At 39.7% G+C, this 20,517-nt stretch overlaps 1 protein-coding gene across 7 annotated transcripts in view; it reads left to right on the forward strand.

Moving 5' to 3' along the window:
- BBX (BBX high mobility group box domain containing) overlaps positions 1 to 20,517 on the forward strand; it is a 282,183-nt gene that overhangs the window by 163,688 nt on the left and 97,978 nt on the right. For all 7 annotated transcript variants that reach the window (XM_042955358.1, XM_042955354.1, XM_042955353.1 and 4 more), the window contains one exon: positions 15,057 to 15,227. In XM_042955358.1, the coding sequence (XP_042811292.1) occupies positions 15,066 to 15,227 (162 nt within the window). In that variant the 5' untranslated portion in view covers positions 15,057 to 15,065. The remainder of the gene's footprint in view (positions 1 to 15,056; positions 15,228 to 20,517) is intronic.

Here is a 20,517-nt window from a genome sequence, read left to right on the forward strand (position 1 = left end):
ACTTTACTTCTCTCTGAATTCAGCAAACACAATCCTTGATGATGTAGAAAAGATTTTTAAGTGACTTGTCAGGTTTATATAGTTTATAATTCTTTATAGAGGAGCTTTTGTTTATACTATAAAGCATTACCTTTGTATTTAAATAGGATGCCAGAAGATAAAAATTTGGCCAGCAGAGGGAGATTTATGTAAATTGGGCTGTAGGAAAAATACTCCAAGATGCCTCAGTAAACATGTATCTTGTGGGTAATAATGCCCACTCTCACACTGTGAATAAGAGAAAAACAGAAGGAAGGAGGATACTAAAACGACTCATACTAAAATTTCTGTTTGTATTCTTTCTTGGGTGAATGATAGAAAAATAGAAAAGGAAAAAAGGCAAATGATACACAAATAGAAACTTCTTTTTTGTGTGTGCTAATTCTGTGATGTGAAGAACTTTTTGAAACAAATGCCATAAAGTTAATACATTTTTTAAAATAAAAACAAGCTTTCAGTACTTGGCACTGAGGTCAGAGCACATTCAGCCCAAACACGTTAAAAGAATACCACCTGAAACGAATGGAAAGGGAATGGCTAATGTTCTGAACAGGGCACTGTTCTGACTCTGAATTAGCAAGCAAGTACTTTTGTATCATGCACATTAAGTCAGAAAATTGGAATGTATTTAAGAAAAAAATTTCACCAGTATTGAAACAAGTATAAAATAGTTTTCTCCTTAACTCCAAACAGAAAATATTAATGTATCAAAGTTCCCTATGCATTCTAATTAATTTCCTTAACAAATGTGCAGTTTGATACAGTATCATTAAATTCACAAATTTTAAGCAATATTTATTAAATACATATTATATTAAAGGCAGTATTCTGAGTATTTGGGAATTTATTATTTTTTAATTTTTTTTTAAGTTTATTTATTTATTTTGAGACAGAGAGCGTGTGTACTAGTGAGTGAGCAGGGGAGGGGCAGAGAGAGAATCCCAAGCAGGCTGTGTGCTGTCAGCACAGAATCCCACATGGGGCTCAGTCTCCTGAATCGCGAGATCATGACCTGAGCCGAAATCAAGAGTCTTCGCTTAACCAACTGAGCCACCCAGGCTCCCCTAAGTATTTGGGAATTTAAGGATCAGCGACATCCTACATCCTTGTAATGTGTAATCTAGTAAATAAGGAGTTACCTCAATTCTAGCATGCCAAAGTGTAACGCAGGTAGGCATTGCAGAAGCTAGGATAAGCTATTTCAATAAATACTATCTATGATTACTAGCATAAGATATATCAATGTTTTTTTTACTTTGGGAAAAATTAAGATTTTTGTTTCATAGCCATTAAAACAAGAGGTTTTGCTTTATTAAGTAAAATAAGTTTAACTGTAACTTAAGTTGTTTGCTGTCTTTTTAGAATAAAGAGCAGTAGCTTAGGAAAAAGAAATTCCAAATAGAGATATCACAGATTGTTGATTTTTTGCTGAACCACAGTTTCTGTTTTTTTTTGGTTTTTGTTATTTTTTATGTTATATTTAGAGAGCAGGATGATGGAAGACATCCAGACTGATTATTAATTTTAAATGAGAAAAAAAAAAAAACTAAGTCATATAAACCAAAGTGAGTCAATCATTTTAGATGAAGTATAATACATTTAATTTTTTTAAAGTTTACTTATTTTTGAGAGAGAGGGAGAACACAAGCGAGGAAGGGGCAGAGAAAAAGGGGAGACACAGAATCCAAAACGGACTCCAAGCTTCGAGCTGTCAGCACCGAGCCTGATGTGGGGCTTGAACTCATGAACTGTGAGATCATGACCTGAGCCCAAATCAGACGCTTAACCTACTAAGCCACCCAGGCGCCCCTACTACATTTACTTTTTAAGAATACATGTGATCATTCTTAAAATTTAAAGGGCTGTATGTAAACTAGTGCACAGAAGATTAAATAATCAGTGTTCAGCAATGGGTACAAGAGAATAGGGAATGGATAATTATTTCTCTTGTGAGGTCAAATTATTCATTATGAGTCATTTTGACATCTGAATAGAAACTATTTCTGAACAAGTAAAATTGCCAGGTTTTCTGGTTTGGCAGTTTGAGTATGTTAGTTGATTGGGTGCTGGGAATTTTGGAGCTGGAAGATCTCAGCAGGAAAAAAGAGCGCAGGGCATAGTGAGGATGAAGTAGAAAAGAAGCGGTGACAATTAGGAGAGGGGACAGAATGATAGGAATAGACTGCAGGGAATAGTCCTGGAGCTCATTCATTGAATCAGTATTTGCCCACAATGTGCCTGGCTCTGTGTCAGGCCCTGAGATGCCGTGGTGAGCATTGTATAGCCTCTGTTCTCTGTTACAGTCATTTGGGATATAAAGAAGATATAAATTTGGGATATAAAGAAGAAAACAGGCCACTTCATTGTGGCTTATTGAGTAGAGTATAAGGTGTTTGAGGACTCACGGGGAGCATCTCTCTCAGACTAGAAAGGGCCAACAGGCCTGAGGTAAGATCCAACCTAAGCCCCGAAGCAGGATTGAGTTCCATTGCAAGGAGACACTTGTGCGCATGAAGAGAGGTCAGAGGCCATGGCAAATTCCAAGTGATGGCATGTGGCTCTGTGTAGGCAGAGCTTTTAAAGTGATAACAGAGCAGAGAAACCTGAGCCGTAAAAGCAAGCAGGGACCAAGACAGGAACAGTCTTGTGTGTTAAATGAAGGAAAAAGGTTGGACTTTTTCCTGAGAACGTTAAAGGACTGTTGAAGAGATTCATGCAGAGCCTGAGCAGACATTTGTGGTGTGGAGAATTGAAGTCAGCACAGCTATAGTCCGGAAGAGCTGACTGCTGAATCAATGTGGTAGGGCTGAATGAGGAGTGGACCACATACATGAGGCAGAAGGGGCAGAACTTGGTGAGAGGATATCAGGGCAAGAAGGCACTCCAAAGATTTGAATTTATGGTGAGGAAAAAGAGAAATGTCTGTGTGTTCTGGAGGTTTATGTCAAGGGGATGGGATGTCCAGTTCTGTGCACCAGGTTCTGGCATTCTTCCCAGGTGTATATGGTGGAGTCGGAAGCCTGCCCCAGACAAGGTATTTTCTCTGAGAGGCTCAAAATCAAAGGTGTGAGTACGAATAATAGTGAGGTAGAGAAGCCAGAGCCTGTCTTGAGTTGAAATGTGTTGGAGAGCTTTCTAGGAAATTAATCCTGGGGTTTAGAACCAAGAAGATTAGGAGCCCAGTCAGAAAATAAGGTGCAAGGTCGAGCCCGTGAACAATGTTAGCACCAGGCAAGCCAGTTCTTGGCTGCTAGCTACATGGCCTGGAGTTAGGCAGTCTTCCTGGCTTGATGGCTGGAGGCCACTTTGTACAAACTAAAGAGGACTAGCCAAAGGGAGGAGGAGGGTTCAAAGAGTGTTTTAGCCTTGAGATTGTGTAGGAGAAGGTATTAACTAGAAGGAACTGTTGACAGTTTATCAATAGTTCATCAAAGAAAGAAACTGAAAGACTAGTGGCCCAGGGTAGCAGGATAAGAGATTAAAAAGCACATAATGAGAATGAGAGAAGTTGACCTTGAATCTCTGCCTTTGAGAGAAAATGGAAGAAGAAAGATGCAAGTTTTGGAATTGGTAGACTGGGAGCTTGTGGAGCTTTGGGAGAGCTCACACAAAGAAGACCTTCCTGTGAACCAGAAGGCAAAAGCATTTTCTTAGAATGGCTAGCATTGTGGCGGGAAGGACAATAGGGAAAAGTGATGGAATGCTCTGAGGGCAGAAATCCCAGGTTTGAAACCCGGCCCCTCCTCCACGTGCTGACAGAGTGGCTCAAGCATGTTGCTGAAGCTTTGTCATTCTTAATTGCTTCATATATAGTACCTTTCTCTCAGAGTTGTATTGAGGATTAAAGAAGTTATTTCATGTAAAGTGTTTATTAGCCTGTAGCAAACATTCAATAAATTTGGTTATTAGAAGGCAATGTTGTATAATGGGCAGGAACGAGAGACTCTGAAGCTAGACCTCCTGAGTTCAAATACTGGCTCTACCAGTTATGTGCTAACATTGGGATCTTGGACATCATATAATTTACAAACAATGTATGGCTCATTAGATGATCAGTAAATATGTGTCCAACTGCACTGACAGTAAATGAGACTCCAGGAGTTTGTCCTCTTGTGACTCAACTTCTTGCCAGTGTGATTATGCCCTACCCATGTGACAAATGCATATAATAAAAAATCTCGTTAATTTGTAAACTAAAGAGGCAAATTATATGTTCTATGTGATTCAGTTTTCTCATCTGTAAAGAGGAGATAATGATAGTACCTACCTCTTAGGCTTGTTGTGAGTTAAGAGAATTAATATAAAGCTCTTAGTTTCTGGTCTGTAGGAAGCAACATATACAGAAGCATTATGTATATAGAAGCATTTTATATATGCATATATATCTCATTATTACTGTTATCTTCACTCATCATTAATAGGGGTTGAGGAAAACCTGAGAATTCATAATGGGAACTGTGGGTTGGTTAAGACTGAATAAGACGAGTGAGAAAGGGTTGCCGACGAGCCTGAAGATCAACTTGGGATTGGAAACTGTGTGGTAGTGTCAGACCAGGGGAGCAGCCAGCAACCTAGGGCAGACCTAGGGAAGAGAAATGGAGGGGCTCAGAGTTGGGGTTTATTAGCATCCAGTTCTGAAAGGAAAAGAGAGCTATTGAGCTGAAGGTACTATGATCTGCTGTTTGAGAGAGTAATAAGAGTCATTGACAAATAACCAGAGATGGGAATAAGGCTACTTAGAATGTGTCTTTAGACTAGTATCAACAGCTGTTTGGTAGTGACTTAGATTTCATTATATTTATTACATCTCCTTGTCAATTTGCCTGTTTCTTCTGGTCTCTCCCTTTCCCTTCTGAACAGCCTTTCCTGGGGTTTTACTTTTCCTTCTCTATTTCCTGTTCAAGTCTTACATAACTCTTCTTTTTTTAGTAAAACAGTGTAAAGGCAAGCATAATTAGAAAGCTTAAAAGTATCATTTCTGTGTTTGCTTCTTCATGTATTCTCCGAGCGTCTCCCTGTCTAGTATGGGGATGTTTGCTCTGACAGATCCAGAAAAAAAGCATCTGGCACGTTCATTACCTTCAAGGGTCTTTGTGGGAGTAATTCACATGAAATCATTATGCTGTACAGAAAAAATGATAATTGTTATATAATCAAGTGTCAAAAAGTATGGCACAGCCATTAAATGTGGTGGGTCAAAAAGGTGCTGAGGAAAGAAAGAAATAGGAATTGGGGCAAATAAAGACAGCTTTTTAGAAATGGCAGTTCAGAGAGGCTTGTAGAATAGTGAGTCGGGGGTGTCTGGTGTGCAGGTCTGGGAGAGCAGAGGAATTACAGTTCAGAAGCACCAGGTGGGTGTGGCGAACAGGACAGATACCTACGGGCAGGAGGGCAGTGGGGGGTGGTGAGCTGAATGGGAGGTAAGGCTAAACACTTAACTCCCACAATGCATAGCTCACCAGGTGATCAATAAATAATGTGTTCAGCTGCACTTAGAATACATGAGGAGGACATTCAAGAACTTGTCATCTTGTGCTTTAGATTCTTGTCAGTGTGATAATTATGTCCTAACCTTTGTTAATTTAGAAGGAAGGCAAATGTGTTATGCTAGGCCTGTTGAGCAATAGAAATTTGGTGACTTTCTGATTAAGAATGTAAACAGCATAAAATTATAGGAAAACAAAGTTAGGCTTCTTGAGGTACATGGTGAGGGAGTGTCCTAGCCTGTTGAATTCTGTATGTAAATAGCTTTTTCTCCCTAAGTCACCCCTTTTGATACTTTATCTCTTTTAAGGTAGCTATTGTCTGTCTCTGCAGCCTAGAGCAGTGTGTTAAATTGAGCTCTCCTAAGGCTAAATGTCATGGAGGGGAAGTGTAGTAGGGATCTTAAAATACATACTCCTTCATGAAGTAAGGGCACAGGGACCCGAACTACCAGTACAGCTAAGCCCTTTAAATAGTGGGTGTCTTATTAGTATTCATGAAGAGCATATAGATAACATCTTGACAGAGTTAAAGTTTCAACCTGAAGAGCTACTGCTTTTCAATAAGGAGTGCCTTTAAAGATACTCTTTGCATGAATAGAGTAACTGAATTGCTTCTATAATGAGAGTATTACTTTATTGAGTGAGGTATTTTTCATTTAATCTGTCTACAGTTAAGAAGAATTGTCATTAGAATTATAATAAATAGTGAAGATGAGCACTTGTAAGGCTTTTATCTTCAAAGAACTTGAGTTAATCTAATTTGTCACTTAGAGTCATCAGAGATGTGCACTCACTTTTCTGCTGTGAAGCCTGGAAGTGTTCACTTTCCATCCCCTCGGCTCTCCCTTTTGGTATTTCCATGGCCCATTAGCTACTTTGTCCTATGGAAAGTGCCCCGAGAGTCAACAGATGGAAGGCTTTCCGTTAGATCCGTTTCCTATGTAAGTGTTTGGGCTCTTGAGTTAGGCTTCCTGGTTCTGATGCCATCTTCTCCGTGGCTAACTGTGGGACCCTAGGCAAGTTACTTAGCCCTCAGCTTCTCCAGCTGGGATTCATAGTAGTACCTGCCTCAGAGGTTTCTTGTGAGGACCAAATGAGATAATGAACATTAAGTACATAGGAACTATAAATAGTAGCTGCATACTAGTATTGTTTTAAAAATTATTGCTAGGAACACATCGTTCTGGGCAGTTGTTATATGTGGTTAAGTGTTAGGTGAGGAAATGATGAGCAGTACTTTTTCAGGGCCTGCTGTGTACCAGGCTCAGTGCCACTCCCTGGGACGGAAAAGGAAGAAACCATGGCACCTCCCCTCTAGAAGTTTGCATCCTGGGTTTTTTGGGGAGTGGGTGGGAGGTTGGCACGGGTAAAACAAACTGTAAAACACTGGTGTGCTTGACCTAATAAGATCAAGTACAATCAAAGAGCAGAGAGTGATGGATTTTTAAGATTTTTTATAGAAAGCCTTAGAGAGGAAGGGATATGTGACCTGGGCCTTGGAGGATGAGAAGAACTTTGACAGAAAATGGGAGAATGTTGGGGTGAGCAAGGGCTTCAGAGTTGGTGTGTTTGCCAGCTTCTCTGTCAGCAGGACCCCATGGAAAGACAGAAGCAAGGTGTGTCTTGAAAGCAGCAGGGCTCCCTGTAAGGAAGATTTTAAGCAGGTCAGTCTAATTTGCGTGGAACTCTGCAGCCACCATTTGTCGCTGTCTCTTTGGGTGGTTTTTCCTCTTCTCTGTAGACATGAGAGAATTGTGAAGGTTTGCCGTCCTAGTTGGACCTAGGGGAGGCCTTATTTGTCGTTAGAATGTGTGGTGTCCAACACTGAGATTTCATGGGCCTCTTTTACCTTCCCCTGTCTCACTGGGTCTGAATTTCCATTAATATGATTTGGATGGGATTTTACTGGGACATTTAGGGAACAGTTGAAACTCTAAAATGCCCCTGTGACAGCATTCAGTTCACAGAGTGTTTTAAAGACTGAAGTGTACTGATTGCCGACGTTGTAAGACAAGATGATAGAAAGACTAAGAGGATCTCATTCACAAAATTTATGACTGTGCCAAGGAACTGTTTCTGACTGTATATCACACAGACAAAGGAAAGGAAACTTTCCATCTTTCTTTTTCAGTTTTGGAGTCTGGGGATTCTATCATCTTGGAAGCACGTGGGCTATGGTTAAATGGAAGACATGTGTTCTCTTTGAACAGTATCTTCGGCTGAGTTTAAGCAAGCCGAGGCTGTCAGTTAAAACCCATACTCCCTCTAAAAAGCTTGTGGGAAAAGGGAGGATTTACTAACACAGAGTGAGAGCTTGTGTTAGTGTTCTCACAGTAGAGCTATTATTCAGTTTCAACATATGAGGAAAGGTTAACAAGATTAATAACTCTATAACAAGTAGTTAGTGGCAGACGCAGGATTCCAAATGAAACCTGCCAGGCTTCAGTGTCCATTGTTTTCTTTTGTGAAGTGTGGTGTTTGGTTTGTACCATTTCTTTTGTGACATTTCTTCTTTAAAATCCTCATGAAGGATTTTGACCTCAGTAAAGTCTTCATGAGTGAGCTTACTTTTGAGTAATACAGTTAAGGGGTGCCGTGGTGGCTCAGTTGGTTAAGTGTCCGACTTGGGCTCAGGTCATGATCCCATGGTTTGGGAATTCGAGACCTGCATCAGGTTCTCTGCTATCAGCACAGAGCCTGCTTCAGATCCTCTGTCCTCCTCCCTCTCTGCCCCTCCACTGCTCATGCTTTCTTTCTGTCAAAAGTAAATAAACATTTAAAAATAAATAAAATGAAAACCTGAATAATAGTTAAATTAACTTTTTAAAAATTTATCACCAAGTTGGCTTGTATTTAGTTAAACAGTGATTATCTAATTAGAGTCACTCATCTTGGCATAGGAAGGCACACACGGATTGGTTTGTTATTACAAGATAAATAATATTCAGGATTTTGGATCAGGACCTTTAGCTTCTGTGATTTGACCATCTCAGCAGTATAATTTGATGGTACTGAGTCTTTCAAGTAGAGTCCACTGATAGTTAAATAATCTGATTTCAGTTATTCTGGAGTTGCAGTGCAGAATGGAAAATGACCCCTTTTAAATAAAGTCTGCCCGTTGCTTCGTTTGTTGTGTATAGAGGTTAGCTTAATTTGTTCTTGTTCAAGAACAGGAAGCCAAACTTTATAATACATGGGGTTTTTAGTGGCAAAATAATTACAAGTGTAAGCCTCTGTTACTGTCAGAAATTAACAGTTTTCTCTTTATTGTTGAAATAAGAAGAGTAATGGGCTTAAGTCTCAAAAGTCTGCCTTCTTTGTCTCTTCTACTTTTTCGTCATCCTTTCTTTTCATTGTCCTTTCTTATTTTCTCATTACTTCTGACTGATCATCAGGAGCATCATTTCCCCCCACTCTTTTTCTTCTTTTCAACCGTGTGAAAACTGATCTGTAAGAAATTAAAAAGTAATCAGATAACTATCAATTATTAAAGTATCCAGTTTATAGTTTGAGGTATTTCATAGTCATTACATCAGTTACACATTTCCTGACTATTTTGTCCAAAGTATATCATGTCCAGTTCATTTGTTCACGTTTCCATCTGTAATGAATGGTAAAAATATTTCTGTCCCTCTTCCTTTGTTCTTCTTCCACAGCTCAGGTGGCTGATGGTTCTTACACACCACATGCCACCGCAGCTTGCATGTCACAGTTACACGTAGTTTTCAGTCACCCTTTTTTTCCCAATCAAGAGAAAATATCTGAATTCAGGGGAATGAGAGATACAGGGGTTAATTTTTAAGCCATTTGGATGTATGAAAACAATGAATTATCACCATTTAGTGCAGGGATTCACATGGTTGCCTGTAACAACTCTCACAACTGACTGAGCCAGGATGCTTCTGAGCACATAAAGGTAAATAGTCTTGGATCATTAATAAAAGACCTAGTGAGGGAGGTAGGATGTATCCATATAATTGTAATTCAAGGGAAAATGTGGTGTCGTTAGCAGTGCAAAGTCTAGTGGATTTCTGGGGAAGGAGAGATTAACTTGGGGATTATCAGAAAAGACATACAGTATCTATAGTGGCATGTCCACTACATGGGAAAGAAATCACATGTGAATGTGATTATTCTGAACCTCAAAGCCACATGTACCATCCATTAATTTAATTCTTGGTATATACTATTTTGTCTTTGAATATTAAAATTATGCGCGCACACACACACACACACACACACACAGGCACATGTACTTAAACACAGTCACACATAATTAAATAGCATAATTAATTAGTCTCCCATTGATTTATTTTATTATTTATTTAAAAAGTGTGTTACAAGGGCGCCTGGGTGGCTCAGTCGGTTGAGCGTCCAACTTCGGCTCAGGTCATGATCTCACAGTCTGTGAGTTCGAGCCCCGCATCAGGCTCTGTGCCGATGGCTCAGAGCCTGGAGCTTGCTTCCGATTCTGTGTCTCCCTCTCTCTCTGCCCCTTCCCTGCTCATGCCCTGTCTCTCTCTGTCTCAAAAATAAATAAAAACATTAAGAAAAAAAATTTTTTTAAATAAAAATAAATAAATAAATAAATAAAAAGTGTGTTACATAAACAAAGATAGGATTAAGATGCAGAGTAGGATGATTCTGAGCTGACCTCCTCCCACAGACCACGTACTCAGACTACAACTATATATGGAACAACTCTCTCTGAAGACTAGCAGAACAGGTCTTCCACAACTAAAGATAAAAAGAAAAAGCCACACCGAGAAGGGTAGGAGGGGCAGAGACACAGTAGGGATATCACCAACACAGAGGTTCTCTCTGAGGAGCAAGGAGGTCCAGCCCCACATTGGGCAGTCCCCTACTCCAGGAAGATGAGCCCCCATAATGTCTGGCTTTGAAAGTCAGCAGGGCTTAACAACAGGTGAGCAGAGGGCTATGGGAAACTAGGACTCTGATGTTAAAGGACTCACGCACAATCTCCCTTGCTCTAAGACCCAGCAGAGAGCAGTTTGAAAAACACCTGGACCATATATGAAGAATGTTTTTTGACTAATTTTAGGGTATATGCCAGAGCAGCAGGAATCTGTAGGAAATTTCTCTGGGAATGGAAGCATTCACTGGAAGGCACCATTTTTCTTTCCTTTGACCTAGCTAGCCTTGTCGCTTGTGGGAGCCATTTCTGATACTCTCCATCTACCTTGTTAGCACTGCTCATTCCTCCCCCTGCATTCCTCTGCTGACTCACCCCAGAAGACATCCCTCCAAAGGGGCTCCTGCCCTGGTGGGCAGCCTTCGCTGAGACTGCAACCAAGCAAAGTGGCTCCCACTCTCCTGCTGCTCCCCACCACCAGGCAGCCTCTGTCCCAGCAAGTTACTTTGGCCAGGACTAGCACCCCCAGCCTTCCCCAGAGTGGGTCTATCTCACTACACTCAGCAAGAGCCCTTGGCTGAAACCTCTGTGTGTCCCCCCCGCCCCCAAAAGATCCTGCCCCACTGCACCCAGCATATAGCCTCAGCCTGGATTAGAGTCCCCACAAAGCAGCTGGCATTCAGGGAGGGAGGCAGTCCCATTCACTAGCATGACCACAACAGTCATAACCAAGCTTCGCAGCCAGCTACACAAGGGGCCAGCCCTGCCCAGCAATACCACAGTAGCCAGGCCTCTCAGCCAGCTACACTGGAGTCCAGGCCCACCCATTAGTGCTACCATAGCATGGCCAGACACTGCAGCCAACCAGGCTGGGGCCAGCCCTTTGACTAGAGCACCTGCACCTATTCCAATCTAGCCACTACGGGAGGTTGTACACCACCCACTCGGGAGACACCCCTGGAACACTTGGTCCTGGTGACCAGGGGGCATTGCACTTCTAGGCCCCACAGGAAACTTCCTATGTAAGGCCACTCCTTCAAGACCAGGAGACTTAGCTGGCCTACTAATACATACAAACAAACACAGAAAGTCAGGCAAAATTATATGTTCCGAATGAAAGACAAAAGCTCAGAAAAGGAACTAAATGAAACAAAGTGTGCCTGATAAATAATAGTTCAAAATAATGGTCATAAAGATGCTCATCAAACTTGGGAGAAGAATGAATGAGCCCAGTGAGAACTTCAACAAAGAGAAGGAAAATATAAAAAAGAACCAGTCAGAGCTGAATACGATAACCAAAATGAAAAATATACTGAAGGGAATCAACAGCAAAGTAGATGATGCAGAACAGAACAGACATCTAAAAGGCAGGGTAGTGGAAATCGCCCCAGATGAACAGCAAAAAGAAAACAATTAAAAAAAAATAAGGATGCACTAAGGAGAGCACTTGTTGGGATGAGCACTGGGTGTTACATGTAAGTGACGAGTCACTACTCCTGAAATCATTTTGTAAAAAATAAGGTTTAAGGAACCTTTGGGACAGTAACAGGATGCTAACATTCACATTATAGGGGTGCCAGGAGGAGAAGAGAGAGGGAAAAACTTCTTGAAGAAGTAATAGCTGAAAACTTCACTAACATGGAGAAGAAAACAGACACACAGAGAGCACCTGACCAGATGCATTCAAAAGAGATCCACACCAAGACACATCATAATTAGAATGTCAAAAATTAAAGAGAATCTTAAAAGCAAGAGAAAAGCAACTAGTTACATACAAGGGTACCCCTATAAGACCCATCAAATATTTAGCAGCAATATTTGTAGGCCAGAAGGGAGGGAGTGGCATGATACATTCAAAGGATTGAAAGGGGGGCGGGGGGAACCTACAACTAAGAATAATCTACCTGGCAAGATTATTCTGAATTAAAGGAGAGATAAAGTTTCCCAAACAAACAAAAATTAAATGAGTTCATAACCACTAAATCAGCCTTATAAGAAATGTTAAAGGGATTTTTTTAAATGGAAAACAAAAGGCCATAAAAATGTTATACCTCCGAAAATATTGGGGCCACCATATGGGTTTACTTGCCACTCAAGCAGCTCATCCTGAAGTGATTAATAAGCCACAAAAATAACGGCTTCCTCTTCTCTCTACATAGCATTGGTATTTTTGGAAATTGGGTTGCCTGTGCCAAATTTTATTTATAGATAGAATGAGAATTGTTAAATGGTCTATGGTCTATCAGTTCACGAGAAACCTTTGTTGCTTTATTAAGAGCATAGCAGATAACTAATTCCATTTAGAGTTTTCAGTAACTTTTTACACTCTCGATGCAGCCACATGAATCATATAATTGCTTCAGAGACTCAGCAGAAGTTTCTTGCTAAAAAGGCCATAGGAGGGGCGCCTGGGTGGCTTGGTCGGTTAAGCGTCCGACTTCGGCTCAGGTCATGATCTCATGGTCCGTGAGTTCGAGCCCCGCGTCAGGCTCTGTGCTGACAGCTCAGAGCCTGGAGCCTGTTTCAGATTCTGTGACTCCCTCTCTCTCTGCCCCTCCCCTGTTCATGCTCTGTCTCTCTCTGTCTCAAAAATAAATAAACGTTTAAAAAAAATAAATAAATAAAAAATAAAAAGGCCATAGGAACATGTTTTTCTTTTTCTCTCCCTCCTTCTTTTGACTAAACATAGCTTTTAATAAGTTGAAGATTTTTATAAAGATGGAGATTTAAAAAATTTTATTAAAATAAAGATTTTACTGCAGCATAAGAAATAATCTGATTATCAATACTGGAATGATTGAATAAATTGCAATACATTTTTATTTTGGAATATTCTGTAGTTATTACAAAATGAGGACGGTAAAGGTGTGTTGGCTTAGATGAGCATGATCTGTGCAAGTTAAAATTTCTAAATGGCTGTGTTTACTGCTGTATTTGTATATAAAAGAAGATACAGAATGATGTAGTCCCTAAGGTTTTTAAAATTGGTCAAAGGATAGGCAAACAGGTTAGAGGCAAATGATCATTGACAGAAGAGAATCCAGAAATAGATATGTACACATAAAGTAATTTAGTGTAGGATAAAAGGGCCATTTCAAAGGAATGAGAAAAAGCTGGATTAGTTAACAAATGCTGCTGGGAGAGTTGGCTAGTTATTTGGGAAAAAAAGGATAAGATCCTTATTTCCTTTATCAGAATGAATTACAGATTGGTCCAGTATTAAAATTCTTTTTTATAATGAAATCATGCCAGTGCTAGAGAGAAATATTAATGATTTTTTTGTTGTTGTTGTTTTGAAATGAGGAAGACCTAAGCATGAAACATGAAACAATGACAGACAGGATAAATTTGCCTATGCCATGTTGTTTCAAAGGCTTCAGAACAGAATGAATCTTGAAACTTTATGAAAATCTAGTTTTAGCAACATGGCATTAGAAGTTTATTGATACCACTTTGCAAGCATTTGGACCAATGCACACTTTTACTGACCAAAAAGGCTATACTTTTCTGTGATATCAGCAACTGTGTTTGTATTTGTAATCATCAGCATGAACCATTTAAGTTGATAGCATTTGGATATTTGAATTTTTGCATGAGTACATATGGACAATAATTTGTATATTGTTACTTAAAATGAATGAATGAGAACTATTGAACTAGGAAAATACTGTGAGAATGCATATAAGAAATTGACATGTGTGATTTACCTCTCGGCCGTGGTGCTGGGTGTGATGGAGAATGCAAACCTCATTTTGTGCTATTTTTAGCACAAATATGAATGTGTGTTGTTTTTATCTTTAAGAAAAAATGTTTTTCAAGTCATCCAAAAGTAACTTAGTTTTTAGGCTTCTGAAAAGATTTTGTCACATCATAGTCTGGTCATTGCTTAGCTATTTCAGCCAATCACCTTTTAGGGTAAGAGCAAGAACAAAAAGCCTAGGGAGCAAAACTTGGTTACTGGATTCGGGTGCATATGTAATGAAGAGATGCAAAATATTTGTGATTATGTGTGTCACAGATGGGGACAGAGGGTGCTCATCTTGCTAAGTGACCTACAGTGATTTCATGCACTGGGTCCTTGGAGGCTGCACACAGCTACTTTTTAAAAATTGTGTGTCATCTTGTGAAATAGTTTTATTTTAATCCAAACATTTGATGCTTACAGAGTATTTTTTCTGCTTACTAACCCTCCAGGCTCAGATTTATCTTATGGTAGAGTGCAAAACGTAAATTATTACAATAAAATGGGAGCCATTGGAGAATGTATGGAGGGCCACCTCTGTGAGCACCTCTTCTCTCCATCTTTTCACAGTCTTCTGATGCACAGCTTTGAGAAACACTACCCCGAGTAAGTGTGAACAGGTGACAGTAACTTGTAGGCATCCTACTGCTGTATTCGGGTTTTGAGTTCTGAAGTTACGGAGTGGAAGGAAGTAGATTTCACAAAAGGCAAATTTTATTAGCTCCATTCAGCCAACTAAAATGAATGTTTGATTATGTACTTAGAATTCTTACTGAATCCAGTAAATGCCTGAGCTGGTAGATACTTTAGTCATTAAAACTATAATCCAATTAAAGCTAAGGAAGCTAAATAAACAAATTTTAATCAAATTTACTTTGATTTCTCTCTGTTTCTCTCCTTTTTTTCCTTACCACAGGTCACAGTAATGAAAGGCAGTAATAGAAATAAAGATCACTCAGCAGACGGAGAAGGGGCTGGAAAACGACCAAAACGAAAGTGTCTTCAGTGGCATCCATTGCTAGCAAAGAAACTGCTTGACTTTTCAGAAGAGGAGGAAGAGGAAGACGAAGAGGAGGATATTGATAAGGTAATTCTTCTGTTTAACATAGAAGTTTTGAATATTCATTCCAGAAACTACAGTGATTGGTGAGAAAGATGCATTTCTAAAAGTCTGTATAACTTGAATCCTATTTAACTACTTAATGTATATGTTTATTCCAGATATTGAGGGCTTCTAAAGTATCTGTACTTCCTAATCATTTAGACAGAAACAGATCTTCTTCAGTGGTATTTCTGTCTATTAACTAATGATTTTCAGGTAATATAGTAGCACTCCAATGCAGTGGAGATGGGGGTATTTCTAAAATTTGACGCACTTGCCTGGCACCCACCTCGTTGCCCCTCTGGCCTCTCTCTGCTTCAGCCTAGCCCTGCCTCTGTGGACAGCCTTGCAGCTGCTCCGGCCCTCATCTCCACTGCCTTCATGACATCTGGCTGTTTTCAACCCCACCAGTCCTCTGTGGTCAGTCAGTCCTCTCCGTCCCCTTCTCTGGTCTCATGCTTAAGCAGCCAGCTCTCATTTAGAAGGTCACACAGCCATGCAGGTGACTTTAGAAAGCCACACATTCCTCCAAGTCTACGCGGAACTGGTTCCTCCTCCTCCTCATTCAGCTCTCAGCACAAGGACTACCTCCCCAAGAGATGGGGCTTCATCATCTCAGGTGACCCTCCCACCCAACTCATTCCATGTCCAAGGATTTCCTTCCTGGCGTTTCTTACCATTTAACTTGCGCTTAGCTGTATACCTGTGTATGTCTGTCTTGCCAGACTAGAATATAAGCGTAGTAAGAGCAGAGGTCTTGCCCCACATATCCTCCTCTTACTCCTTGGAACCTAGAATGGTGCCTGGCGCATAGCAAGTATTGAATAGATGTATGTTCAATGGAAGAATAAATGAGTACATATTTCGTGTCACTACAACTTTTATAAGCCTGTTTTTAGTATCCTGCAGACCTTTGACATCCATTCAGTCTTTTGTTCTAGGCTTGGGTCAGCTTCCATTTTTTTCTGTTTTTCCTGTTTCTCAGACATCTTATCTGGATCCTCTTTATAGTCTCTCTCACTGTTGATCTTTTTCTCCTCTTTTACAGAGAAAATAGAGGCCGCCAGAAACGATTCCTTCAGCTTCCTCTACTCATCTGTATACTTATTTCACTCACCCATCTTTTCCTTCCCCTTCTTTTTTCAGAGAGACTACTGTTACTCATTCTATTTGAGGCCATTGCCAAGTTGATACTGATTTGATCTTTCTGACATATTTGTGCCTGTCGATCACTTGGTCCTGGAGGCTGCCTTCTGTTACTGTTTCTACTCCCAGCCTCACCTTCCTACCTTCATTCTCTTGATGCCCCTCCATTATTCTGCCCTCAAATATTGGTGTTCTCTGGGCTTGTTTTAAGAAAAAATTAATTTTTGTTTCTTTATTTTTTGAGAGAAAGAGCGAGCAGGGGAGGGGCAGAGAGAGAGAGAAAGAGAGAGAGAATCCCAAACAGGCTCCTCACTGTCCACACAGAGCCCAATGTAGGACTCAAACTCATGGACCGTGAGATCACGACCTGATCAGACGCTCAGACGCTTAACCCTACTGAGCCACCCAGGTGGCCCACTGTGGGCTTCTTAATTTCTTTCTCAATCCTTAAATTCTACACTGATATTTTTGACTGTTTTCTTGACATATCCACTTAGATCTCCAATCAGAACCTCCGTCTGAATGTGTTCAAAATGAAACTTTGAACCCCATCATCCTGTATCTTCCCTTTCTCAGTAAATGGGAGCCCCCAACTTTCTGGTTGGTGAGATCAGAAAGCTTATCTGTTTTCTTTTGCTCATGTCTCATATGCATCCATCCATCTATTAGCATATTCTCAAGCCATACCTTCTACATATGTTCTCAGTTTGACTCCTCCTTAGCAAGGTCACCACAGCCTCCTTGGTCCAAGCCACCACCATTTTTAGTGCAGATTAGCATATATTCTGCTGCTCTGCCTGCCTCTGCTCTTGCTTTTCCAGTCTTTGCTCAACAGAGCAGCCAGAGGGATCTGTTCAGAATGAAAGGCTGGCTGTGCTGTTCTTCTGCTTCATGAAGGCAGGGAATTCATATGCTCATGGATTTACCTGCCCCACCTAGAACAGTGCCTGGTCCCTATCAGTTGCCCAGTACGCAGTTACTGAGAGAAAGAATGGAATCATTGAATTCCCTTCTCTTTTCAGTCCACACCTGGTGATCTCATCCACTTTTCTAGTCTTGCCTTCTTTGTATTCTTACCTCAGTTCATAATCCCAGCCAAGACATCTCTGCTGAGAACCACCTGACATTTTGCCTACCCGATACTGATCTTTCTGCTCCCAACCCTATCTAATTTCTCTCATTTGAGAAAAAGCATTCTCTGATGTGTATGAAGGAATCTTGCCACTAAAGGTAGAAGCACTCTTCCTTTTTTAACCGTTAAATCCAACTGGATACCAACTCTCTTGGCTCTACCTCATAAATAAATACTGTCTGTGTTCTTACTTCTCCATTCTTATCATTACAGCCTTAATTCAACCCTGTCTCCTTTCTCACCTGGACAGCTGAAACGAACTTTGAAATGGTTTCTCTAGTTTGGATTGCTTCTCGTTTTGATATTATAATTCATGCTTTACACTGCTGATAGGAGTTATCCTAAAATACAAATCTGGTGATGTCTCTTCTTTGCTGAAAACCACTCATGGCTCTCTATTGCATCCAGCTGTGGTTTCCATATCCTGGTCTGGTACAAGTGTTGATTTGTTACAAAGTATTACTGGGCCCTGGTGAAAGAAAAATTTAAGTCCAGATAGAGAGTTTTTTACTTTTATATAATTTTATCTATTTATTCATTTGTTTATTCGTTTTAGGGGTTAATTTAATGAGATAATTGTAACATTAAATAGTAGTTGCCAACATTTTTTAATATTCATATTTGGCAAAATAAATAATCTGTAGTAAAATATGATAACCTATGTTGTTCCCCCTAAGGTGTTTTTTGTTTTGTTTGTTTTGTTTTGTTTTGTTTTTTACAGTCTGCAACTATTTATTTATAGGATTAAATGCATGTTATTTTACATGACAGAGCACATTCTTCATGAAGTACATCCATCCATACCTACTTCTACAACCTCATGTCCTGGGTCCATGTTCTAGTCTTATATCTACCAGTGCTATTGAACTGTACATCAGTCAGTCATCGAGCCTTAATCCTTTTTCGGTTTCCGTGTCTCTCCATTGACTACCTGACACATTCTGATTCATCTTTCAGAATCTAGCTCAGACAACACGGTTTCTAGGGAGACTTTGGTGAGCTTCCACCCTTCCACTAGTGCTTCACTGTAACACTGGCTCCTTGTAATAGTCATCATACTGCTTTTTAATTAATTTCCTTTTCTCTCTTTCTCCTCCCCCTCCACCCTCCACAAACAGTAAGTTCCTTGGTCCAGGATCTTGTCTTATTTATCTTTTTTTCCAGCTCTTGGCTTGAGTTTTATAACTTAGTAACTGAATCAAAAGTTATTCTTTTCTGAAGGGAAAATGTAATTATTTCTTCAACCTATGTAATATACTTTTTATGTCTTGATTTTTCTGTAACTTCTTACTTTAGAAAGCTAACTAAATATCCCTTATTATTTAGCATTCAGAATGCTAAATAAATATTCCTTAAAAATGCAAATCATTGTTAATGATTGTATACATAATGAGGAAGTGAAATCTATAGCCTTCACTCCCAATAATAATCTCTAATGTATTTCCAAATCAGATAGCTATGACTTCAAGATTGTTCCACCGTATTATTTTGTTTGAAGATAATTGATGGTTAATTAAATGCATTTGCAATATTTAATTTAAACTTACAAGACTTTAAAAATACCAAATTGGATTAAGCTAGTGATTCATACCAGAGTAGCTGTCGCAGTTTCCCAATAAAACGTGATGTAGAAGAACACCGTTGCCTTACAGTAGTGGTTCTCGGAGTGTGATCTTCAGACCAACAGCATCAATATCACCTGTGAACTTTTACAAATATGAATTCTGGAGGCCCACTCCACACCTACAGAATTGGAAACTCTGGGAATGGGACCCAACAATCTGTGTTTCATTTAACAAGACCTCCAGGGATTCCACTGCCCACTCAAATTGAAGAAGTAATGCTCTACTATATGATGCAGATCAACAACTACCTTAGTCCTTCTTGATTTTAACTATGAAACAGGAAATTAAAGACATAGCTTTAGTAAGCCTTCTGGACTTCTGTTTGTGGTTGTACTGTTTTCAAGAAATCTCATAGAATCATATTTTAGCCTTAGAAGATATTTAACAGTCCTAATATATTCTAAGGTTCTGTGATCAGAGGTATCTGCAGCCATGTGCAAGAAGTACCGAAAGAGATTAGAAGCAGAAAGACTAGGCCTGGGGCACTTGCATGGCTCAGTCTGTTGAGTGTCCAACTTCGGTTCAGGTCACAAACTCATGGTTCATGAGTTTGAGCCCCAAATCAGTCTGGCTGCTGTCAGTGCAGAGCCTGCTTTGGATCCCCTGCCCCCCCCTTCTCTCTTCCCCTACCCAACTTGTTCTCTCTCTCTGTCTGTCTCTCTCTCAAAAATAATAAGCATTTTTAAAAATTAAAAAAAAAAAAAAAGGAAGCAGAAAGACTAGGCCATAGGCTCAGGCAGTGGGAATGACAGTTACACAGATGGGATGGGCGGGATCAGAGCTTTGTGGAAGTCCTTGAAGACCGGGAATTGAATGAAATGCTGAGGAAAAGGGGGGATTCAGAATCTATTTTGAAGGTTTAAGCCCAAGTGAATTTACTCCTGTCATCATAGCATTTCACTAAATGATATTTACAGACTTGAAAATTTACTACATAGTTCCTCCTTCAAATAATGTTAAATGTCTATTTTGATTTTTACAATAGGAGGCTCCACTTGTGATGTGCATACATTACATTTTTATTACCTACTTTTATGTTAAACACTTTCACATTATTAGCTGTAGAAAAGCACTTTCCAAACAGGAGAAACAACTAATATTCATATATTTTTGTGTGTGTGTAAATGTTGTTGTTAATCTTGAGACGCATATATCACAGCATGAGTTTATTTATTTATTGAGTTTATTTATTTATTTATTAGTTAGGTACTGATGTTGTACCAGCCATTGAACTAGATGCCGTGGTTGTACAGGTAAATAACTTTTGTCCTCAAAGAGTTCACTGTTTAGTGAGGGGGAAAATGTTAGCAATTATAACATGATATATTCTGTAATAGAGACATGCACAGGTTGCTATAGAAACTAAGCAGAA

Source organism: Panthera leo, chromosome C2 (assembly GCF_018350215.1).
Source record: "Panthera leo isolate Ple1 chromosome C2, P.leo_Ple1_pat1.1, whole genome shotgun sequence".
Classification (NCBI taxonomy): domain Eukaryota; kingdom Metazoa; phylum Chordata; class Mammalia; order Carnivora; family Felidae; genus Panthera; species Panthera leo.